The sequence below is a fragment of the Stigmatopora argus genome, chromosome 17 (assembly GCF_051989625.1).
Source record: "Stigmatopora argus isolate UIUO_Sarg chromosome 17, RoL_Sarg_1.0, whole genome shotgun sequence".
NCBI classification, from domain to species: Eukaryota; Metazoa; Chordata; class Actinopteri; order Syngnathiformes; family Syngnathidae; genus Stigmatopora; species Stigmatopora argus.
Genome location: NC_135403.1, coordinates 14,556,251 through 14,581,578, shown reverse-complemented (window position 1 = coordinate 14,581,578; position 25,328 = coordinate 14,556,251). Strand labels below are relative to the sequence as shown.

The 25,328-nt window shown below is 45.8% G+C and overlaps 1 protein-coding gene across 1 annotated transcript; it reads right to left on the bottom strand.

The window, feature by feature from the left end:
• Positions 1-351: 351 nt before the first annotated feature.
• Positions 352-23,344, bottom strand: cdh19 (cadherin 19, type 2). The gene is made up of 14 exons (XM_077624700.1): positions 23,204-23,344; positions 19,941-20,189; positions 19,480-19,774; positions 18,446-18,565; positions 17,283-17,450; positions 15,582-15,772; positions 15,262-15,515; positions 12,746-12,882; positions 12,546-12,667; positions 11,634-11,751; positions 9,980-10,231; positions 7,260-7,774; positions 6,555-6,610; positions 352-445 (listed from the first exon to the last, which is right to left on the bottom strand). The coding sequence occupies exons 2-12, from the start codon at positions 20,103-20,105 to the stop codon at positions 7,275-7,277; spliced, it is 2,322 nt and encodes a 773-aa protein (XP_077480826.1). The 5' UTR covers positions 20,106-20,189; positions 23,204-23,344; the 3' UTR covers positions 352-445; positions 6,555-6,610; positions 7,260-7,274.
• Positions 23,345-25,328: the final 1,984 nt, after the last annotated feature.

Genomic DNA, 25,328 nt, shown 5'->3' with positions numbered 1-25,328 from the left:
GCTAAATGTATATATCGGAATCAAAACACACTGACAGAATCCTAACGTTTACCGAACTTTCACCACATCACCCAAGGAAAAGCTAAATATGACTTTTAGACTCAGAGAGAGGATGGCCATTTTTTTCTCTCCCTACGCTTATTAGCGGCGACGACACGCCAGACTTAACGTTCCCGTACGACTCCGCCCCCCGCATTGGGCGCTACGATTAACCGCTTTGAAGGTCGGCGTCGTCGTCGTCCAAATGGCGGAGAGCCGGCTAACGAGCCAACATCTGGCAGATGGCGCAATCGGCGGGCGCATTCATCTCGACTAAATGGCGCGGCGTGACGGCAAATTTACCTTCAGAGGAGACGACCACGTTAACGAGCGTCTTTGGCTGGAGCCAAAAGGTACTCGGGACGGGGAGGGACGGCGTCGTGGCGGCAAATCCCAAATTTGTGACCTGCGAGTTGGAAAGGGGGAAAATTAACCTTTCAAAAAAGCAGTCAATAAATAAAGTATTTTTGCCAATTTATTGAAGAAAAAATACATTGAGAACGAAATGATACAATTAAAAAGTACAATTAAAGTTCAATGACGTCATAACCCATTCGAAATGGATTGGACATCTGCGGCTGTCTATTGAATTAACCCTTTGAGTACAATTTTTTTTTTAATTCTTATATTAATATTTTAAAAAAAATAAGGAAAATTTTTCTCATCCAAAATAATGAAAAAAAACTGATTTTATTCTCATTTTGAGTGGCCCGAATCCCAATCTTATTTATTTTTTATTTCTTTCAAGAGCACACCTCCAGTTGGCGGCGTACACGACAAGCAATTTAGCGTCTGTTTATCGCTTTATTCCAATGAAGAAGAAAGTATTGTGGCGGGCGTGAAAAGGAAATGGCATCAATTGCGCCATCTTTCACAACGAGCGCGGCAATAACGCGGCGGATGCTGACAAGCGGGACATTTCCCGCTTCGCCCAGATAATGATTCACCACGTCGCCGGGTAGAAACGAGCCGCCGCGTCTTGTTTTTTGACATCTCGGTGGGACTGGAAAAGATCGAAAACGGGGGTAAAAAAAAATGTGTGGGCGCAAACGCCTGTCCACCGTTGGGCGGAAAAAGGAAAGATTCACCTTGGCGAAGCCACGTCGTTACAAGACGACTACAAACGTAAAGCACAGATTTGTTTTTTGTTTTTTGGCGAGCCGTGGTTTTACTTTCAATCGGGAGGAAAAAAATGAATTTTTAGTGACAGATTGCGAGTTTTGACGGACAAAATAAATCACATCACCGTTGAAAAAACTTTGTAATGGTTTGCCTCTGCATAAATGAAACCGAGTGAGTCAGTTAAACCAACATTTCTCAGCTTTATAATTGACAGACAATATTATGACAAAGTATTCCATTTCTAAGAGATACGTGATACTTTTTGAAGGTCAAAAAGTACAATTACCTTAAAATAACTTGGGAAAAAAATTTAAGGCAACAATATCCTCTTTTACATTACAGGCCAAACTATCCAATTTTCAAGAGAAATCTAAATTTAGGGGAAAAATTGCAAATTTGACATCACTAATATAGACAATGTATCAAGAAAAAAATAGAATTTTTTTTCCAACAATAAATTCCACGGCCTACCACTAAAAAATGTCATTTAACGTGAAATATTCCGAGGAAAGCTGGTTGCGAATATTCATGGTTCGTCAAGGAAATCCTTGGAAGGACACGTACAAGGACGACTTTGGACCACCGCGTTAATCTGCTAAATTTCCATGGCCGATCACGTTAAGCCCCCCCAAAACAAAGGCTCTCCCCGAGGGAGGAGCGGCGTGGCGGCGAGGAGGCGGAGGTCGCGACCAACACGCCAAACGCGGCCAAGGCGGCGACCCGACCGGCGTGTCCGCTTAGCATTCCGCTACGGCGCTTTCCTAAAGGTTACCAAACCTAATTAGGCATTTATGCAGGATCTTCAAAGGTCTCCCCGTTATTAATGATGTGCTAGTTTGCGAGTACTTGCATGGATGACTCCGACACCCCTCGCCATACTCGCATGCACAATGCGAGCCATCGTCGTGACTGGAATGGCGGTCGGTGCTTTTGGAAAAAACAAAAAAACGTACGACCGGGTGGCCTGCGTCCAAGTGACGGGCCGCCAAAGTCAATCTATACTATGTTGTTTTTTAAGAAAAAAAGCCTTACTATACTATGTCGTTTTTTAAGAAAAAAAAGCCTTACTATACTATGTCGTTTTTAAGAAAAAAAGCCTTACTATACTATGTCGTTTTTTAAGAAAAAAAGCCTTACTATACTATGTCGTTTTTTAAGAAAAAAAAGCCTAACTATACTATGTCGTTTTTTTTCCAGAAAAAAAGCTTTACTATCCTATGTTGTTGTTTTTTTAAAGAAAAAAGCCTTACTATACTATGTCGTTTTTTGAAGAAGAAAAGCCTTACTATACTATGTCGTTTTTTAAGAAAAAAAGCCTTATTATACTGTCGTTTTTTAAGAGGAAGAAAAAAAGCCTAACTATACTATGTCGTTTTTTTTTTCAGAAAAAAAGCTTTACTATCCTATGTTGTTTTTTTTAAAGAAAAAAGCCTTACTATACTGTCGTTTTTTAACAAAAAAAGCCTTACTATACTATGTCGTTTTTTTAAAAGAAAAAAGCCTTACTATACTATGTCGTTTTTTAAGAAAAAGCCTTACTATACTATACTAAGTTTAAGCTTAAGTTTAAGCTTAAGCTTAATTTTAAGTTTAAGTTTACTTACTATACTATGCCAATTAAAGTCCTTACCTGAAAAATAAATCAATAATTAAAAAATTTAAAAAAAAATAGTTTAAATGATCAAGACAAAATTGGGCGTGTCTGTCGCGTCAGGACGGACAAAATAAAAGTCTAACAGCGCTTGTGTCCATAATGGAATACAAAAGTCGGCCATTTTGGTTTGAAGCAGACGTCATAACACGCAAAATAACAAATTTAAAAATCAATAGCTTCTCCAATGAACGCCAAACTCGTCTTAACGAGCGTGTCCGTCCTAGCATAGCTAACGCTAAACTCCAATCTTTCTTGGTGGTCTGCGCCTTGAAACTTCTCATTTTTGTCACGCTCCCAAGTACTTACACTGGAAAAAAAACACACAAACACACAAACACACACACAATCTCTCCGAGGCCTTTTTCCTGATGAACTCAACTGGATTAAACGAAGTTATCTTGCGTTTAGCCGTCGTGTTTACGCCGGCTCTCCGCGCTGCGTAAATGTATTTGACAAGACGGCAAACCCCCGCCCGCCCCCTCCGCCCAAATAAAATTCAATTTCCATTTATTACTTCCATTCGGACTTGAATCAATTATGAATGACAGCTAATTAGCGGCGCGCGGCGGCCATCGCTCTCCGCGGTGTCAAAGTCGACTAAATCAAGCCCGTGTCACCCGGCGTGGACAAAAAAAACTTTATTTCTTTTTCTTTTTTTTGCTACTCTGCAGTACGGAGACTTCACTAATCATCCGTGAGTGTGTACGCGCGCTAGTAATAAGTCGTGAGGAAAAAAAAAGAAGAGAAGCTTCGCCGTCTGCGAGTCATTTCTCATTTCGGTCGCGGGAGGAAGTTGTCAATTTTTTTGAAGGATGGTCGCTACAACAAAGCGTGAGTGACAAAGTCCGCCAGGAGAAAGAAAGGAAACAAATACGTTAGGAGGGTCGGCGTTGACCTTCTTGACGGCCGCCGTGCATTGTGGGTAATGTTCTCGTTATCAACGGCACTTTTGACGCGGGCCCCGGAGGAATTGGAATAGCGCAAAAAGTAAGGAGAGATGAATAAGATGTCAAATGGAGAGCCCGAGGAAGAAAAAAAAGGAACTTGTACTAGTCCTTGGGGTGTCCCCAAATTTTTTTTTTGTTAGGTATGGAACCCTAACCCTGAAATAGCGTAAAAAGAAAGATCTGTTTTTTTGTGAAGTATTAACGCCGCCCTGCCATTGACTGTCCACCAATTTAGGGTGCCTAAAATCAACAGAAAATGGCCTGAAATCAACATAAAGTTGTCCACAAATGGCCTAAAAAAATAAGAAGTGACATGAAATCAACAAAGAGATATCCACAATGGGCCTAAAATCAACAGAATATGGCCTGAAATCAACAGAAAGTTATCCACAAATGGCCTAAAAAATAAGAAGTGACATGAAATCAACAAAGAGATATCCACAATGGGCCTAAAATCAACAGGAAATGGCCTGAAATCAACAGAAAGAAGAAGCACAAAGGCCATAAAGACAACAAGTGACCTAAAAAATGCCTCAAAGTGACTAGGACGCGAGCCAGATAATCTGCGGGAATTTAGCGAGCGCCAACAAAGCATTCCCACACAATTTCTCCTGTACTTCTTAACAAAAAAAAGCCCGTTTGCACTGGTACAAAGGCGACATTTTTTTCCTTCAAATCCTATTTTGTGTATTTTGGATCTGGGTGGAAAAAGTCATTACATTTCAGAGGGGAAGAATGACATTTAAAGTCATTATATTGCTGTCAAATGTCAAAACGGGTCGAAGAGTAAGCCGCGGCGGGGCCGAAAATGGGGAATTTTCTCCAAATGAATCTGTTCGGGTCATTTTGTGGAGAAAAAGGCTGGCGTAATGGATGTAATCATCCAAAGAAAAGAGCCTTCCAGTGCTGGAAATTAGCCGCGGCGACAACCTTTTAAGACCACAACGGGGGGGGTCGCTGACTTTTTAACACGGCGCCGCCATCCGTCGCTCGCCTTTGTTCTCGTCTTTGAAAGGCCCGTTTTCAGGTGAACCCACAGGTGTCTTCTGGGGACGTTTGACGGAATCGTTTGACGGAAAAGACCACCCCCAAAAAATCCGAAAACCCCGCAAAACGACCGACTCCAGCACTTACAATAAGACAGACATCTCACTTGACTTGAACGCCGCCTGACCTTCAGCCCAATTAGGGTGCGGCGCCGAGGGGGCGGGGCCGCCATTACCCGGCGAGATGACACCCGCGCTGCCAACGCTTATTATGCGCGCTTTGTTTCCCGGCGTGTGTGCCTTTGTACATTTCAAATGAGGAACTTTGGCTCCTGTAAAACGCGGCGCTGATTAGCCGTCGCCGTTCGACCCGACGCTAACTCGCTAGCGGCTTTAATTGCACGATGACGCCGGTTCATCGCGGGCGCGCTACAAATGGATACAGTGGTACCTCGACCTACGATCAGCTCTACCTACGACATGCTCGGGGTACGATGAAGTCGCCAACCCGGAAAACGGAGGTAACAAAAGATTACAACAAAATTAGAATTCAGTTTTGTGTAAAGTTACATTAAACGTATGTTTGAGTGTGTCTGTATATATTAATCCAAGTTCATTTAAATTTGTTTGTTCCATTACGAGTGCGTTGTCATGGAAATAGGCCCCCATTCCCCCCCCTCCCCTCTCTTTCTGTCCCTCTCTGTAGCCTCCGCGAAATCCGCCATATTTTAATATACTATTAAACCACTAGTTATGTGTTACTTTGTTAATAGATGGCGAATTAGAAGAAATAAAACATTTTTTCCAATCCAATATCCTGTTTTTGGTGTTTTTTCAGAGAGTTGGAACGAATGAATTTGTTTTTAGTTCATTTCAATGGGAAACGTTCGCTTGAGTTACGACAAGCTCGTCATACGATCTCAGTCTCGGAACGGATTACGATCATATGTCGAGGTACCACTGTATTTATTTTGTAAAACACGCCGCAGCACGTGTCCGATTCGATTTTACTGACAGGGAGTCGTCACACTTGCCGGATATAATATTCCATTATGAATAGCATCACGGAATGAACGTTTATGGGTCAGTAATACTATACGAGGGTCCACTACACTAGAAGAATAAAATAGTAGGCAAAAAATATAAACGCGTACACCCACGGCGCAAAGTTAGCACGTTATGAGTGGATAAAATTCTTTGGATTATGCTTTTGCATAAATGAATTGAGGTACAGAGAATAATATAGTAGAGAAAAAATATATGACGCCTAATAAAATAGTATGCTACCAGTGGAAAAAAAAGTATACTACGGGGAAAAAAGCATTTGGATTATGCTTTGTATGAATGAATTGGAATACTTTGTTGATACAAAGAATAGTAGAGTAGCGAATAAATATATGACACTTCATAAAATGACACGTTACGAGTAGACAAAAGTATATACGGGATAAAAAAATTCTTTGGATTATGCTTTTTGCGTTAATGAAATGGAATACTTTGTTTGTACACAGGATAATACGGTACACGGTCGATTGGTCGCCGGTCTTTTGGTCGATGGCAGCAGCCGATCATTTGGGCGACCAAACCGCGACCAAAAAGACCGGCGACCAAAAGACCGGCGACCAAAAGACCGGCGACCAATCGACCGCACACGGATAATACAGTAGCGCAAAAATATATGCAACTTCATAAAATCGGTAATATGTTACGATTCTTTGGATTACGCTTTTGCATAAAGGAATTTTTGGAAGAGTTTAGGATTTGGTTCAAGTGTTAAAAAAGAGTGGAATGTTAGAAAATATTTACTTGGTAGCAGAGGTTGTTGGCCCATCTCGTGCTTCTTTCCAGGCTTTTGTGTATTGCTGCAAATAGAATGAGACTGATGAGCGTTTGCAACATTTTGGGGGTTAAAAGCAGCTTGAAAAAGAAGCATGCAACAAAAAACAGTGACAAAGATGGGCGGATGTCAACAAGTGTGATGCCCAAAAGTCTGAAAAAGAAGCACCCAATAAAGGAGTGTCAAAACAAAGCTTGAAAAACCGAGAGTGGGGGGAAAAGCCTGAGAAAAGTCAGAAAAAAGAAGCACAGAACCACAACCCGGTGTAAAGTCACCACAAAATCTTGAAAAACAAGCACACAAAATAAGATCACCCAAAAACCGAAAAGTACAATAAAAAAAAAGAAGCACAAACTAAAATGACACCAGAGTGAAAAAAAACAAAAACAAAATCTGGACAAAGCAAATATCAGAAAAAGAAAGCGGAAATTGTGCAGGTAACACCTGAAAGCCCGAAAATGACACCCAGAGCGACCACAACCGGGTGTAAAGTCACCACAAAATCTTGAAAAACAAGCACACAAAATAAGATCACCCAAAACCGAAAAGTACAATAAAAAAAAAGAAGCACAAACTAAAATGATACCAGAGTGAAAAAAACCAAAAAACAAATCTGGACAAAGCAAATATCAGAGAAAGAATCAGAAGTTACGGCGCCATCTTGAAAGTCGCACCTCGTGTCCCGGCGTTCAAAAGACGGTGTCCTCGGTGGCTCCGGCGTACCACGGGGACAACCTGACCCGGGGAGATCTGGCCGCTGGCGGCGGCGCCGGCGGGTCGCTCCCGCACGACTCCAGCGAGCTGAGCGAGCCGGCCGAGGAGCCGTCGCCCTCGTAAGCGTAAGCGACCGGTCGTTCGAACGGCGGCGCCAGCGGGTCGCCGTCCGCCTCCTCCAGACGGTCCAGGATGAACTGCCTGAAGACGTCGTCCTCGGGGCCCACCAGGCCGGATTGTCGTAGGGACGTGCGGAGGCTGGCCCGGACTCGGTCCCGCCCCGGTTTCCTGTCCCGCCTCTTGGGGCGCGGGCGAAGCGGGACCGGCGCGGCGGCCGGGGGGGTCCGGTTCGGTTCCCGAGCCGACTCGGCGTAGCGCAGCGGGGCGTCGGGCAGCTCCAGCCGGGCGGCCTTCTGCCGGGCCTTCTTTCGCTTTCTGCCGCGTCGCCACAGGAGCAGGACGAGGACCGACGAGACTGCGGAGACAACATGACGACGTCAGGACGGAGACAACATGACGTCATGACGCGGCGACCCGATAAAACCTGAGCCGTGCCACCGAATTAGCATTTTACAGGTCCTTGAATGATTTTCCATCATTTGTCAAGAGTCTGCTTAGGCAGGGGTGTCGAAGCGGTCCTCAAAGGGCCGAAACTGACTCGCTTCGACACCCCTGGCACGTAGGCTAGCATGCTAGCTTGCCGATTTTGCTGGGATTTCCAATAGCTTTCCGTTTTGGGAAAGATTGTCAAAAAAGTACATTTAAAAATGACCCAAATTCTCAAGTCCTAAGTGTGTATTCTGGGTGGAATGGCTCACATCACGAGAGCGGTGCCCAATTCCGGTCCTAACCGGTCTATTTTCCCTCCTCTACCAGACCTGAATCACACCATCAACTCATCAGCAAGCTGTCCAGAAGCCTAAAATCGATCCTGATGATTTGACTCAGGTGGCAAGGACGTGGAAAACAAACCGGATGACACAGACGGCGGCCCTCCGGGACCGGAGTCGGGCACCCCCGCATTCTAGAACATTAGCACGTGTTAGCGTATTAGAGCTGGGGGGGAAAACAACCGGGCTGTAAGTTTCTTCACACTGCAAAAATAGCACAACAACGTCTTTCTTATTAGTCCTGTTTTTGTCACTATCGTATGACATTTGAGCCGGAAAGCTTGTCCACACGTAGCGTGCTATCTCATTAAACAAAAAAGATCTCTTCCTACCGTTTGACCTCTCCTCCGCACACGAATGCGGGAAAAGGTAAGCAAAGGAAAAACCTGGCGTCTCAAAACCTCTCGGAAACGGCGTGTTACGATTGTTTTTTTTTCTTTACCGGCTTCTCATCCGTCAAGGGTGTTAGCATAGCGGGCGCGGCGGCCATTAATCTTTCATAGCGTGGGCGCGGGGGGACCACGCCGAGCAGCAGAGGTCATAATCAAGCTCTTCGCTATGCCGGAGACGTCGGCGTCCCAGCTTCCGAGGCCCTCGGCTGGCCGCCAGCTACGCGGCGCCGAGGGCTTGTAACTAGCAATCAAAAGCGGAGCGGCCGTTAATGGGAACTTCCCACCGTCGTCGGGGTACGTGTTCGCTCGCGTACTTACTCGCCGAATGCGGCGGGGTTGGAGTTCGCCGGATCTGCCGAAGGAGGAGGAGGAGGACGTCAACAAATACAGATGGGGAAAGAAAATTCTAGGAACTTAGTCATGCCTGTGGGCGGCCATTTTGAATGGGCGGGGCTAATGGACATTAGGAAGAGATAGATGCAAAAATGCTTTCACTAAAAATAAACTCATGGAATATCAGGAATACGTGTGTTGGAATTGAACTTAACAAGATTTTTTTGGGGCATTTTTGGTTTGGACGTCCATCGGTTTATTTGCAAAAAAAAAATTGTTAATTGAAGAAAAAAAAGGTATTGCATTTTGGGTTTTTTCCTAAAAAAATATTTCAAAAATTGAAAGATAATAATGTACTATAATATATATCATATATAATATAATAATAAATGAAATATCATTCCCTGTCAATGTAAAATATAAATATATTTCCCCCAAAAATATTTTTTTAAATGAAAAAATAAATATTTAAAAATGCTTTCCCCATTCAACGTTTGAAATAAAAAAATAAAAAAATGTTGGCTTTTCCACCCGCGGCTCAATCAAATGAAACTTTTAAAGCGCCGCATCATTTTGTGTGGCCCGGGAAAGTCAATGATGAGTGGCGACTTTCTGTTTTAGGATCAAATTCAAATGAAGAGTATAGATGTAGATTACATTTCCTGATTTTCCCCCTTTTAAATCAATCATTGTCATTTTTTCATCCATTTTTTCTGTGTTTTTAGTTCAAAAATCATTTTGTAAAATCTAAAAACATATAAAAAAACTAAAATAAATATTGTTTTAGATCTATACAAAACTGAATATTCAGGGCTTTTAATCCGTCTATTTAAAAAAATCTTAATATTATATCTAAAATGGTCCGACCCACGTGAAATCAAGTCGACGTTAAAGCGGCCCGCCAACCAACCCCAGTCTGACACCCCTGCTTTAAAGGGTATGTGAAGATGACTGCTCATTGGTCACGACCCTGTTAGAGATTCTTACTGGCCGTTTTTCCTCGTAAAAAAATAAATCTCTGCCTAACTTTTGCTCTTACAATTTCCACCGGAGACGTTTGCTCACCTGTAGCCAGAAGCAGGCAGACCACAAGGGCCACAAAGGTCTGCAGGCTGACCCCCATGGACAGGGCCAGGGCCTCGGCCCCCCCCGAGGGACAGCGCCCGGCGGGCTGGCAGCTGCACACGCTAACGGTGAGCGTGGCGGTGGCCGACAACGGCGGCGAGCCGCTGTCCGTCACCACCACGGGGAGGAAGTAGCGTATCCGGTCGCGGCGGCTAAAAGTGCTCCTGCGTGCCAAAACGCCGGCCGTGTTGTCTGGAGGGGGAGAAAAAAAAAGACAACAACAAAAAAAAACGCTGTTATTTTTAGTGGGGGAAAATAAGCCGCATTTCAAAGCCGAGTGTGAAAATGAAATATTCAGCGCGTGTGAAAGCAGATTTGGAATATCGCTTTCTGGGCCGAAGATTGAGCACGGCTGCCGCTTTTTTCCTTTTTTGCAAACAACCGCATGGTTTTTGTCAGTCAACGTTGACGGCGAGAAAAGTCCAATCTCAAAGGACACCCGAAGACAGATTTTTATGTCTTTTTGTTTATTTTTTCTGTGTAAGAAAGCCTACTCCCCGTCTGTACTTCTAATTGTAGTCAAGTAGCCTGTGTTGTATACTAAAAAAAAAGCTCCATATGACCCATTCTTCTTTAGAAAATAACATTTTACTTCACAATCCAACATTATTTGGACTGTGAAGGTCAATGGCAGTTAATACAAAAAAAATTGGATTGAAAATAAAACTTTTGAATGCAAGAAAAGTGACGCAAACTTTGAATTCTTATCATCCGACTTCTAAGTATTGAAAAATATATAAATAAACACCCATATTGGAAATCCTACCGACACTAGATGCGTCCAAAAAAAAAGTATATACCGTATTTTCACGACTATAAGGCACACATAAAAGTCTTCAATTTTCTCCAAAATAGACAGGACGCCTTATAATCCAGTGCGCTTTATATATGGACCAATACTAAAATTGTTATCATGATAAAGTAAAATGAATCAGTTGATAGGGTACACCGACTACTATTTTCCCGTAGACAAAGTACTGCGCAGTGACTGCTGGGATATGTAGAAGTTCTTTTGTCAATACACCCAATGGATTGTGGCCTGTATACATCGACATCAACACAGCTTGACGAAGCATGGAAAGCACCGTTGGAATAGTTACGCTAGCTACTAGCTAACTATTATTTGCGAATGGATTTTGGCCGCCTGGACGAACGTATAAAACTCAGCGTTTTCGATGACTCATTTGGACAATTGTTCAATTCGGACACGGAAAATGAGGACTTTGATGGATTTGTGGGTGATGATGACGTGTGTAAGTTGTAAAATGGCTAAATAGAGTACAACCCAACTCAGTTTTGCTTCCGTTGCCTTTTAAAAAACGTGTTTTTAGCGTGTGGGTGTAGCGTGCAAGAACTATATATCCCAGCAGTCACTGCGCACCGAAAACCGGAAAAAGAGTCTGGGGCTGCTTCCGGTAGCCAGCGCTATTGCGGTTAGATATTCATATATAATATATATGCGTCTAAGAAAACGGTGCATCTTTTGTGTGTTTAAAATACAGAAATAGCACTCGTTACTGACACCGCGGCTAAAAATACGATGCGCCATATAGTCGTGAAAATACGGTATACATATATTTTTTTAATGTCGTACCTTGGTTATCCCGAATGGTGAAATTGGGATTGATGTTGTTGTCGGGGACCATGGAGAAATAGAAGTGGTGACCCTCAGAAGGCTCGTCCGGATCCGTTGCGCTGAGAAGCTGTATCAGCTGACACACACACACACACACACACACACACACAAATGACATATGTAAGCGCTAAGAGAGTCGAGAAATGGCATCACAACTATCTGATGGATCTGGTGGTATTGTGCGGGTGGCCGCTGCCCAGGGCGAGTCTAACAACATGCCGTTGACTGAAGATGTTTGTAAAAAATTCATACATCGCAATCTAACATTGCACGATTCTCGTATCCATTCAAAATCCGTCCGAATCGATCTTTACGGTGGAAATAAACGATGGGTGGCCGCAATTCCACTTGTGTCCACTAGTTTGCAGAAGTCAGCCTCTGTGGCTTGATGTGCAGTAATTGTGTTGGGGCGGACGATGGCGCTGTTTCTCATATGGAATTTGACAAAATACATTTATTTGAGTGGACAGTGATGCCCAAATAAAAATTTAAAAATCAAATAAAATGTTATTTTTCTTGTTTTTCGGCCTTGTGGTGTTTGCTATACTCAAGCTAATGTTTTGACCTGCCTGTTTTTTATTGTATCATTTGAGATGGAAATAACTTTGGACTACGGCTGCATAGCACACAAAAAATGTTATATTGAAGGCCGTTTTTTCCTCCAAAGCGAATACAAGAACCGTACTAAGCATCTAAAAGCGTCGTCATGGGGATCAAACGGTTCCCTGCGAATCGCGATACAAATCGAATGGCCAGAACGTGGAAATGTATCACCGTTTGTCATCATCGGAAGCCCTGGTTTGTTCGCGTTTCCCCGAAAAACCCGAGTAAAGAAATACGGCCGTCCGTATAAATCCCGAGCGTACGTACCTCCCCCGCCCGCGCTCCCTCGCAGATATACGGCTGGTGACCTCCGGCCAGCTGCGGCGCGTTGTCGTTTATGTCCAGCACCTTGACGGACGCCACCACGGAGGACCATAAACGCTTCTGCGCTGAGAGAGGAGGACGCACGAGAGGTTATCGCGTACGCCAAGGCTTTCGCGGCGCGACACTCCGGAGCGGAGACTTACTGGTTTCCGCGGCGACGATGGTCACGTTGTGCCAGGCCCGGGTTTCTCGGTCTAGAGGTCTGGCCACGGTCACGGTCCCGTTGCTCGGGTCGATTCGGAAAACGCTTGCGGCCTCGCTCCCTTTTTCAAAGGAGTACCTGTTGGAGTGATGGCACATGGTTTTTCAAAGGTTCAAAACTTGGGGAAATTCAGACAGTTGAAAATTGGCGATGGAAGTCCCATCTAGAAATGAAGTCATTTAACGAGTATTATTGGTTGGGACAGGGACAAGAGCGTCTGACGGCTTAGGCTTTGCGGTTTTTGGAAGCGTTTCCTTGCCGTCCCCGATTGACGTTGGAGCAACGTTGCAAAATTACAGCCTAGCAAAAGGTTTTTCTGTCCCCGAGAGCCAGATTAGGCGGCTTAAAAACTGTCAGACGGCCATGACTACAATTAGCGTACTTTTAGTGCAGGGGTGTCAGACTCGGGTTGGTTGGCGGGCCGCGTTAAAGTCAACTGGATTTCACGTGGGCCGGATGGAACATTTTAGATATAATATTTAGATTTTTTTTTTAAATAAATGGATTAAAAGAACTGGATTAAAAGCCCTAAATATTCTGTTTTTTATAGATCTAAAACAATGTTTATTTTAGCTTTTTTTAAATATATTTTTAGATTTTACAAAATGATTTTTGAACTGAAAACACAGAAAAATGGATTAAAAAATGACAATTATTGATTTAAAAGGGAGAAAATCAGGACATTTAATATACATCCATACTCTTCATTTGAATTTGATCCTAAAACAGAAAGTCGCCACTCATCATTGACTTTCCCGGGCCAGACCAAATGATGCGGCGGGCCAGATTTGGCCCCCGGGCCGCCACTTTGACACAAGTGATATAGGAGATGGGTACAAACGCGCGGTCCGCCGGATAATATTTAGCAACGGGCAATTAAAAAAGGAATACAAGTATATAAATCACCACTTTGACACCTGTGTTTTAGTGTATACGATCTGCATTAAGTTTCTGGAGCTGTTCTCAAAGGTCGCAGTTAGCCACAACACACTGAGCGCCGAGGGCAGTCCCCCCCCCCAAAAAAAACATTAACGTCCGAAGTCAGCGCACTCATTCGCTGCTGCCAGCTCTCCCGGTCAAAACGATTTGACGTTAAAATGTGAATGATTTTTTTTTAACTTTTTACTATTGTTACTTGATGTTTGTTTTTGGTTCCTAGTAAAAAAATGGCCCTTGTATGTATGTATTTTTGGTGTATTCTATGTCCGGTGCAACTTATAGTCCGAAAAATACGTGGTTGACTTTTGTCCGTCCCCGTTTTTGACGGCGCTCTGAAACACGGAGTAACAAATCCCAGCCTTAAAACATCCCGGCGGAAGACAACGGAGGCCCAACGAGCGAGTCGACGTGGCGGCGCAATCATCATCCGTCCGGCGTTTGGGAGCGGAATTAACATAATGTATCATACGGCGGCGGTGGCGGCGGCGGTTGCGGCCAATTTTCTCCCTAACAACGCGGAAAAGGAGAGGCGGCTCCATCATTTTTAGTGCGACTTTGGCAGAGCCCGAAAATGTCAGCCCGGACGTATTCGTCAAGACGACAGCATCACCAAAGGGACACTAATCGACGGCGGATGATGTGCGGCACCTGCCAAGCCAGCGCCGAGCGGCAAGCTCGCCACCGACCGACTCCGGGCGCCAAACGTGCCTCACTTGCAAATGGCGGCAAATCTCAATTCGCCGCGCCCGCGCCGCCTGGCAGGGCGCTTTATTACATCCCCACGTCGGGGCCGACGTTGCTTTTGTGATAATACCGCCGTAGATACGGAAAGCCTGTGAGGTATGAAGGAAAGAAAAAAAATTAAAAAGGAGGGGGATGATTTATTCGGCGAGGTTCGTTCCCGACCAAACTAATATGAGATAAATATGACCGTGTACGGGCGGGATGCGAAGATCAAGGAGGGGAAAAAAAGGATGCGCCATTGGAAATTAAATGGTTTTTTTTTTTACTACGCGGGGGAAATTTGGGTATCTACACTTCCAGTTTCAATTCATATTGAAAACCCAAATACGTGATTATTATAGTTTTTTTTCTACCACAAAATAAACCACGTTTTTCAGACTATAAGTCGCACTTGATCTGTGATTGTTTACATTGCGTGGGAGTCTGTTGTCCAATCTTGGGTGGCGTGCAAAAATGGCCACGTGGAAAAAAAGCAAAGTACCGTATTTTCACGACTATAAGGCGCACATAAAAGTCTTCAATTTTCTCCAAAATAGACAGGGCGCCTTATAATCCAGTGCGCTTTATATATGGACCAATACTAAAATTGTTATCACGATAAAATCAAATTAATCAGTCGATAAGACAACTACGGCAAGTAGTTTGTGTGTGTAAAATATAGAAATAGCACTCGTTATTGACACTGTGCCGTAAAATACGATGCGCCGAATAGTCGTGAAAATACGGTACCCAAAATGCAGTCCAATCTACGAGAAAATTCTTCGGGAAAAATACCTGACAGGTTCGTCGGCCTGGTCGCCGTCGCGGGCGCCGACGGTACCGACGACGGTTCCCGGCGCCGCGTTCTCCGCCACTTTCCATTCGTAGAACGGCGAAAGAAAGACGGGCGGCTCGTCCACGTCGTCCACCACGATCTTTACGGTGGTCCGGTCCGAGGCGTCGTCCACGGGCAGGAAGCGGGGGTCCGCTTCCTCGTTGGCGGCATCCACCGTCACCACGTAGCGCCGCTTGGTCTCGTAGTCCAACGGCTAAAGTCGCGGACGGAGTCCGACGTCAGTCCCGTGGCCAGATCGCGACCCGCAAGCTCGACTCACCTTGGCCAACAGGATGACTCCCTCCTGGGTCAAGGGGTCGGTCCGGATGGCGAAGGTGGCGTTGTGGTCCGGCTCCGCCTCCAGGCTGTACGTCATCCTGGCATTGACGCCCACGTCGGCGTCCTCCGCCTTGACCTTGCCCAGCGTGGTGCCGACCGCCGCGTCTTCGGGGACGGCGAAGGTGTACAAATCTAAAAACCAGGGAGAGACGAGGGCAAAAGGTCAAGGCCGGCCTCTTAAAGGATCAAATTTTCCCGTATGGATTATTGTCATTGATTACGTGCGCGTTGTCACTCCCGTTTGCAATTTGCCACGACGTCTCAAAACAGAGGGCGCAGTTCAGACGCGAGCGTGGCCATACAACATTCATAAGCGGCCGCCACCACGGATCGCGCCCGTCGCGCTCCCCGCGGAATTGATTTCTCTCCCGCGGCATCCGTTGCGCCGGCTTTATCACCGGGAAGGTTTGTTTCCAAAGGTCACCGTGCGCCGTGTGAAGGATTGGAGGCGTCCGCGGGGCGACATGCAGATGAGCCAGACGAGGCAGACGAGGCAGACGAGGCCGTCCACCTCTTTCCCTCGCCGCTTATTGCTTTTCCTTCCAAAGTCGGAAGTAACGACCGATGGCGGGATGTCGTTTTTGACAGCGACGTGGAATATAACGAGACTGACGGACACGGCAGATAGATTCATCAAACTTCTGAGAGCAATGTGGCTGATGGCGTGAAGAAGGATAGTCAGATTGGCAGGCTGAGACAGACTGAAAGAAAGACTGACACGGCGAATGACCAACGGGGCGACCAACCGCCTGACAGATTGTTTGAAAAGACCGACTGAAAGGACGGTACACGGTCGATTGGTCGGCGGTCTTTTGGTCGCCCGGAAGGATAATTACCATTTAAATCGTTGCTCAAATTCCCTAAATACAAACTGCGAATTATTATTTAGTCACACTTAATGCCCTATTAATTATTAGGCTAAAGAAAAGCTCAAAATTTCCCATACTTTGATAGTTTTTTGTTGGAGAACTTGTTAAGACCCTGACTGACGTCGCTTCTTAAAGGGACAACGCATGTACATACAAACTCTTCTACACTCACACGTCCACTCAGTGAAACTGCTCATGGCCATTGTTGCCTTTTATTCATGCGTAGACCGTGTTGTTTTACCTCGTTTTGTCGACGGTCTTTTGGTCGTCGGTCTTTTGGTCGCCCGTCTTTTGGTCGCCCGTCTTTTGGTCGCCCGTCTTTTGGTCGCCCGTCTTTTGGTCGCCCACCTTTTGGTCGCCCGTCTTTTGGTCGCCCGTTGTCGCAGTTCGGGCAACCAAAAGACCGGCGACCAAAAGACCGGCGACCAATCGACCGCACACGGAAAGGACGACCCACGCATTGACGGACCCAACGACTGACCGAGTAACAGACTGTCCGAAAGAAGAGCTAGCGGACTGACCGTCGTACCCACTGATTAACAACAGACGAACTGTCCGGCGACGAAGCGTCCGTTCGACGAAGCGTCCGGGGACGAAATGTCCGGGTACCGTACAACCGACACGTCGACAACTGACCGATATGTCGACAGGCCGACTGGCGCGTAGATTGAAACGTTGCCAGATTGTGGAATTAAGACCGGCATACCTTTTGAGCGATGCCGAGACAGTCGGACAGACGCAAAAACCCTCGACGCCACGGCGTTCCGACTCACGGTGCTGGAAGATGGGCCCGTTGTCGTTGATGTCGATCAGGTTGACGGTGACGGTGGCGGACGCCGAGAAGCCGCCTCTCATGCCCAGCATGTCCTTGACCTGCACCACCACCAGGTACTGTTCCTTGGCCTCGCGGTCCATGTCGGGCCAGGAGGTCACCACGATCCCTGCGGATCGGCGGAGAAGTCAGGAACCAGCCCGCAAAACTCAACCAGAACAACCCTGGGAACGAGTCGACGCTCTATTAGAGGCGCCGATCGAAAAAATGCACGCGGGTCGAACGAGGCCGTGGGCAAAACGCACACAGTCGGGCCGGGTTCGACCGGCGCCGAGTCAGTCTTCCTTCCTTTTAGTTATTTTATTTTTATTAATCTTTCTTTTTATTATTTATTATATGTAATTAATTAATTTATTGAATTAAATAATTATATACAATTATAGTTATTATTATTTTATTTTATTTCAATTTAAAAAAATGCAATCATTGATTCAAAAAGGGGAAATCACGACATATAATATACATCTATACTCTTCATTTCAATTTGAGCCTAAAACTGAGAGTGGGCACTCATGATTAACTTTCTCGGGCCTCACAGAATGATGCGGCGGGCCAGATTTGGCCCCCGGACCCCCACTTTGAGACCTGCGATTTAATAGGTCAGAAAAGAAAATTTGGAATCATTTTCATGCCTAGAAATGATCTATCAGAAAAGCTGTCAATTGGTCACTGGTCTTTTGGTCGCCCCGACCGCGACAACGGGCGATCAAAAGACCGGCAACCAAAAGACCGACGACCAAAAGACCGACGACAAAACAAGGTAAAACAACATGGTGTACGCATCAATAAAAGCCAACAATGGCCAATCGAAAAAATGCACGTGGGTCGAACGAGGCCGTGGGCAAAACGCACACAGTCGGGCCGGGTTCGACCGGCGCCGAGTCTTCCTTCAGTCACGTCCCGCATCGCTTTGCATTTAAACGCTTTGCCGTTCATTAAAGGTCAACTCCGTGCGTGGGAAGAGCCGCCAGGCATAATAATAATCCGTCAGACGTTGGGGGGGCGACCATTTTGGAAAACGAGCAAGGTAACGTCAATAAATGAGAGCTAAGTTTAGAAAGCGATTGGGAAAACAACACACGTTTGGGCTTTCGGGCTAGCTACCTGTTTTGGGCTCCACGGAGAAATAGGGCTCCCCCTGCAGGATGGAGTAGATGAGCTTGGCGTGGTTGCCAAACGCGGGATCGTCGGCGTCCGTGGCCGTCACCTGGAGGACGGTGGTACCTGCGGGGCGAGATGGCCGTGGCTCGTGAGGAAATCAAGTGGGCTAAAAAAATTGCAAGCGGCAGTCTTCGCCTCATTATTGGCCACTTTGGGGTCCCGAACCCGAAAGCTCTGGCGTGGCCGAAACTGTTTTGATCTCAAGAGCGATGCACTCAGGCTGGTATCCCTTCTCTATATTTCAGTCCTATTTGTGGATTTCAAAACGGAACGTGCAAACCTTCTCCATCACAAGCCGGCGTTGCATAATAAGATTTTGGAGGGGCTTTTCAGATCTGTTCCATTAGGTGGCCGCCGAGTATTAGGGCTCTCCAAAAACAAACACTGTTCCTTCCTTTTGAAAAAATATATCACAGCCACGCCGGGCTAGTCTGCGAAAGGAAACAGGCACGGAGGGGGGTCGGACCTCGACAAAAGGTTGGCGGCGGGGGCTTACGTTGTTAGCTTTGCCCTCTGCCGCCAACCTGGGTGTTTTGATCCCACCTCCGAGGCCCCTTTGTGCCTTTTTTCGTCAACAAAAGTGGGATCCCGGGCCCGCCGCTCCCTTCTTCCCAGCCGAGCGAATACGTTCTGATTTATGAGGAGGCAGATATTATAGCTCAAAAGGCAGATTACACATAAATTGAAATGCTAATGTCGGCGCCGTGAAAGGGCAGCGGCTATAATAACATTACTTAAGGAGAAAAAGGCATGCGGGCCGCGATACAGAAAGTAATACATTTAACTTCCCGCGTGTGACAGATGCTCATATAACCTTCTGCTTTTAATCTGCGGGCAGGATATAAGTTAGCTTGGAAAAGCGCGTCGGCGGAAGTCAGAGGGAAGATATTCGGGATGGCGGCGGGGTGGAGTCGACGTCGCTAAGCGACGAGGCGAAAGGTAAAGTTAAAGAAAAGCACGGCGGCGGAGCAGCTCACCGGTCGGAGACATCTCGGGGACGCCGGCCAGGTACGGCTGCTTTTGGAATCGCGGCGCGTTGTCGTTGACGTCCTGCACCTTGATGATGAACTCCGACTGGGGTTCCTCGGGTTCCCGGGTGCGCCTGTTGATGGCTTGCGCTCGCAGCACGTAGGAGGCCTTCTCCTCGCGGTCCAGCTTCTTCAAAGTCCGGATCTCGCCCGAGTACTCGTCGATCTCAAAGGCCTCGCCGGCGCCTTCCCCAGAAAGGACGTAGAGGATGGCGAGCTCCCCGCGATCCGAGTCGGATTTCAGCTGCGGGAAGAGAGTTGGCGTGAGTCGGGTCGGGCCACCCGGACGAGGACGTGGCGGGGGTGGTTGGGGGGCATACCTGTCAACCTCTGCCGATAACTGCCCTTATAAATTATTATGATTCCCCTTACAAACCCCCCAAAAAACCTTACAAACACCGTACTCGTACCTGGCCGATGACGCGGGGCGTGGGGTCTTCCTCTGGGACGAAGAGCTGTTTCCAGAGCCAGCCTCTCTTCTGGCGACGGAGAGGGCCGGCTTCCGGGTCGCCGGCGCCGAGGGTCAGAAGAGCCAGGAGCGCCGCCAAAGCCGCCGAGGCTTTCGCCGCTCGCATGTTTGCTCGGAACAACTTCCTGTCGTGGCGCGTCACGGATCAAATGAAGAGCTTGCTTGTCGTTGTGTGAATTCGCAGACGTGCCTGAAGAAAGAAAATAAAAACAAATTTAGTCAAGTGAAACCAACCAGGAGGCGCTTGAAGGAAACAACAATAGGCGAGTGAAGAAGAACAAATGTGGGTTACATACCTGTCAACCTCTGCCGATAACTGCCCTCATAAATGATTATGATTCCCCTTACAAACCCCCCAAAAAAGGTTTTTTGGTGCTTGTGCTTTATTTATTTAATTATTTATTTGTTATTTATAATGCATTTATGTATTAAATTATTTATTTGTTATTTATAATGTATTTTTTTATTTAATTATTTATTTGTTATTTATAATGCATTTATTTATTGATTTAATTATTTATTTGTTATTTATAATGCATTTATTTATTGATTTAATTATTTATTTGTTATTTATAATGTATTTATTTATTGAATTAATTAATTATATATCATTATATGTATTATTTATTTATTTTATTTTAATTTAGAAAATGCAATTATTGATTTAAAAAGGGCAAATCAGGACATATAATATACATCTTTAATCTTCATTTGAATTTGATCCTAAAACTGACAGTCGGCACTCATGATTCACTTTCTCGGGCCTCAGAGTGATGCGCCAGGCCATATTGGGCCCCCGGACCCCCACTTTGACACCTGCGATTTAATAGGTCAGAAAAGAAAATTTGGAATCATTTTCATGCCTTGAAATGATCTATCAGAAACGCTGTCAATCGACAAAGTGCCTGGTTGGCGCTCCGCATGAAACCGGAAGGCAAATTGCACACCCCCGCGTTCGCTACCCAACATTTCCTTTTACACCCATCAATTAGCGAGCGAGCGCTAGGTAAAGTCGAGCCCGACGGTCCATTTTCTCCTGTCAGAGGAGGCGTCGACAGGGGCATCCGGCGCGCCCCGCCCCGCTCCTGCCAGCCATCCATTACGCCTAATAGGCCCCCGCCACCCCGTCGCTATTTGCGGCGCGCCGCGTTCGCGGTGACAGCGTGACGACGGTCGCGCGATGTTAAGCGCCGCACGCAGCGAGACCGTCGCATTGGGTTCCCGCCTCGCCGCGTTCCGCGGAAAGGCGCCGCCTGAGTGACAATTCGCGGGTACCGGCAGCCCTGACATTGTTGGGGAGGAAAATAGGGGGGCCCGGGGGGCCCGGGGGGTGCTTTGCACAACGTCAAAGTCATCTGATACGTACACCGCGTTGCCCGCCAACGGAATGAGCAGATTAATAACTTTGTTGCAACCTGTACTTCCTGTCTACAAAACAAGAAACGTGTTTAAGGAGAGAAAATATGGGCAAAAAATATAAATAGTTGCGTGTTGGGAAACGATGACATTAATCAACGATTTATTTTGCAATGCAAATCACGTTATTTAGCGTCGTGGGAGCCTAAAACTTTTGTGGCAAAAGAGAAAAATATGAAGAAAGGCCATTTTAGTTATAATTATTTTAGTTATGGTTGGAAATTCATTTGATGGTGGAGTTAAGGGTAAGAAAAAGTTTGTTTAAAGACGTAATATGTCCATTTGGCGTGGGAGGGTTGGCAGAGAATGAACAAACATTCATTAACTTCAATCGGATTGAATTTATTTCAATTGAAAACGGGACAAATAAAGTTGCCTTTTAAGCCGCTTTCCTTTGAATTTAGAAGAAAAGTTTAAAATAAAACAAGGCAAATAACAAAACAACAACATACAGGCCACCTACGGCGAGGCCTAATCGTTGTATTTATTTTGATGATATATAGATAGATTTTTTTTTTAGTTACCTAATCAAATGTGCCAAAAAAACCAAAACAACGCTCATCCGTTCAGCCCGATTTCTTTTTGTATCAACCTTCCAAGACAGAATGTCCTAATTGGTCATAAGGGACGCCTTGTTTTGAGCCCAGCGTTGTAAAAACAATCAGCGCCGCCACGCCGCCACGCCGCCGCTTGTTGTCTTACGAGCGGGAACCAAATGAGCAAAAACAACAGGGAAATGTCAAAGCATCATGTACTTGTTAGTAAGCAATTTGCCGCTATTTATTTACACGCGCACCGAGCGGAAACAGTCGGTGGCGAGAATTCCCACCGACGTTAATCAGCCGCCGCCGCCAAACCACGTCGGCGGCGATACTTTTTTCCCCTTTTGAGGACTAAAATAAATCTAAAGATGGAGTTAACTTTACATGGAGTGAACATGGCATCACCTGGGAAGAAAACAAGCTAGCTAGCGTAACTCACGACGTGTATGCTAACATTTTAGTTTCCTGTTGAAAAAGCAACTTGGAACAGAACACCTCTTTCCTGCTTTTTTTTTTTTTACATTAGTTCGATATTTTGATTTCCGATTGTTTTGCTTCCATTCAAAGCCTTTAGAAACAGCGTTGCTAATTTAGCTTAGCGCGAGCTAAACAGAACAGCTTTGCTGTTTGGTTAAATACGTCCGCACGGTGGAAACAATGATGACAATGCTAATGTAACTTGTTGCTAGGTAAACCCAAAAATGTTAGAGTATTTCTTACACAAAATGTCAAACTTAAATAATTAAATAATTTTGATCGCTGAATGCTATGCCCAAGAGCTAACGTAGCACATCTAACAATGTCGTTCCTCCCTTTTAACATCAACTAAAACTTTCTCATCTTTTTAAAAACACCAATTAGATGTCCACCCTACACAAGAGCCTTACTTTGATGATTTGGCACCAAGTAAAAAACAAGCGGCGACGTCTAAAACCCGGCTTATGTCACCCAAACACAAAGTGCGCATGCTACGCTACTTCTTTCTTGCTTTTCCTTTTTAGAAAGCAGTATGTCAACAACAACAACAATGACACCGTAAGGTCATAAACAACAAAAACTAGCACTTAGAGAACCTATAGAAAAGACTAAAGAAGCCGCAAACAAAAGATTGAAAGCTTGTCAATTGCTCTCCGCCATTACCGCGTCCCCACTTGGCGTCTGGGCCGCAATTTTTTCGCACGCCGCGAAATGCTACCTAATTATCTCCTGACAAAAGCGCGGCGAGGTACCCGCGCGCCACACCCACCTGTTTGTTGGCGTGCGTGCCTGCGTTCCCGCCGCGCCGCGGAACACCGGCGGGGGGCTTGATACCGCTTCAAGTGATTGAGTCGCCGCGACGACGGACGACGGCGGTCATGGCGACGGACGGGAAAAGCGCCGAGCCGTCCTCGCCCCGCTTTTGTGTCAGAGGACAAACAGTGGTGCTATTGTGCGAGACGGCAGGGGCCTTCGCGCAAACGGCGAGGACCCAAAGGACAGACCCCCCCTCCTCGCCAACGCCCCCGCCCGGACGTCATGGCGACGGATTGCTATTTTGCAACAATCGGGTGCTTTATTGAAGTGTTGAACGGTTGATCGTTTCGCTACTGTCAGCTAGGGCTGCTGATAGTGGGGGTCCGGGGGGGCTGTTGGAAATAAACAGAGAACGCCATTCTGGTCATTCCATAAGTGCGAGCGATTTAAAAAATTTGATTTTTAAATTTAAGAAAGTTCATCATTCTAACAGCCTTTTTTAAGCCATTCCAGATGAGTTCATAAAATAAGATATTTAAATATGACGGTAGATTGAAAATTAAAGTCTATCGGATTTTCTGTTCATTTCAGATGATTATTTCAATGAATAAATATAATAAATACATAAACAATAAAAAATATACAATGAAATTTCCCGAATATGGGATGAATAAAGTTATCCAATCCAATCCAATTCATTGACATTCAAATCTGCACTCGTTGACCCCAAAAAAATATATTTAGTTGGCTTTTACAATCAAAAGTATACAAAATACTACATTTGAGTGGCTAAATCCGACTTTTGTTCGCCTATGAGAATGAGATTAATTGCAATTGATCTCTATTGAAAAATAAAATCTGACGTCCTCCTTCAAATAAAAGTTTTCAATATTCTTTTATTATTATCTATTTTTAAAGTGCAAAATACTAGAAACAACAATAGCTACTACTCCAACACTTTAGAACCATGCTAGCATGACAATGCGTAATTTCAGGCAATCGATTGCGTTTCCAAACTCCTTCTGATTGGCTTTTATCATAAAAACGGGACAAACACCACATTTGAATTGATGATCAGATTGCGCGTATGGCCCAGGAATGCATTGCGGTTAATCTGGCCCGATTAATCACGATTAAAAATGCGCAATCACTACTTCAAGGCACGCGGTTTTTCATTTTCAAGTTCATTTTGGAGAAGGCGCCATCGCAGAAGGTGTCGCAGGTGGCCTCCGTATTACGTCTGGGATATTACTTTTGGAGGTGATTATTGGCCCCGCCTCCCCCCCGGCTCATTTCCTCATTAAGCGCCGAGACAAAGTTCAGCGGAGGAAGCCATGGCGGCGGCGCTCAGACGTGCCCTGCGCGCGTGTCGGGATAAAACCGCCATTGGCATTCGGCGCGGCGGATTTGACGAGGGTGGCGCATTAAAAATGCATGCGCCCCCCCGCGTATGTTCTCTGGCCTTTGTCTCTCCGGCCGTGGGAAACCGGCGGACGCCGGCCGGGCGAGACAAATGAGGACGTCGTTCGTCGAGTACGCCCGGAAAAGATGGAGACGTCGTGTGGACAAGAGAGTAAGAAAATAATAAAAATTAAAAAAGTAAAGTTTTCTGTTCTGAGAGTGTGTTTTTTTCTTGTAAAGGATGCAAAAAGATCTCTCGGCGCTCGCCTCTCGGGGAAATTCAGTTTGAACGCCAGGTATCCATCACGCTGATGATGAATGCATAATGAACTCCCCGAATTCCTGTGATCCCCCTCCAGACCCAAGCCAGAGGAAATGACACGCTATCGAGCCGTTCGTTGCTTCCATCTTTCTTCCCCATCAAAGCATCCATCCTCTCTTGTATCTATCCATCCATTCCCGGCCGGCCGGCAGACCGCCACAAGACATCCGACAGTAACGGCTATCGTGCGTGACCCCCATGAATCACGTCCCCATTATTCCAACATTCCATCTGCTCAACCTGCCAAGCCCATTCACCCATTCATTCCAGCAAGACCCCTTTGTCCATCCATCCATCCATCCATCCATCCTCACCACCTCAGGATCTCCCCCTCAGCTCGCCAGCCATCCTGCCAACCCACCAACTCACCCCTCCCTCTTTGGACCCCATCCTTATCCATCCTTATCCATTCATC

What these genes read in the sequence shown, in the direction of transcription:
- cdh19 (XM_077624700.1), bottom strand. Translation starts at nt 20,105, where the DNA reads ATGCGAGCGGCGAAAGCCTCGGCGGCTTTGGCGGCGCTCCTGGCTCTT. An exon ending in CCCCGAGATGTCTCCGACCG is followed by an intron (nt 18,566 to 19,479) that starts GTGAGCTGCTCC and finishes CTCGCCCCGCAG; the next exon opens with GTACCACCGTCCTCCAGGTG. An exon ending in CAGGCCGACGAACCTGTCAG is followed by an intron (nt 12,883 to 15,261) that starts GTATTTTTCCCG and finishes TCACTCCAACAG; the next exon opens with GTACTCCTTTGAAAAAGGGA.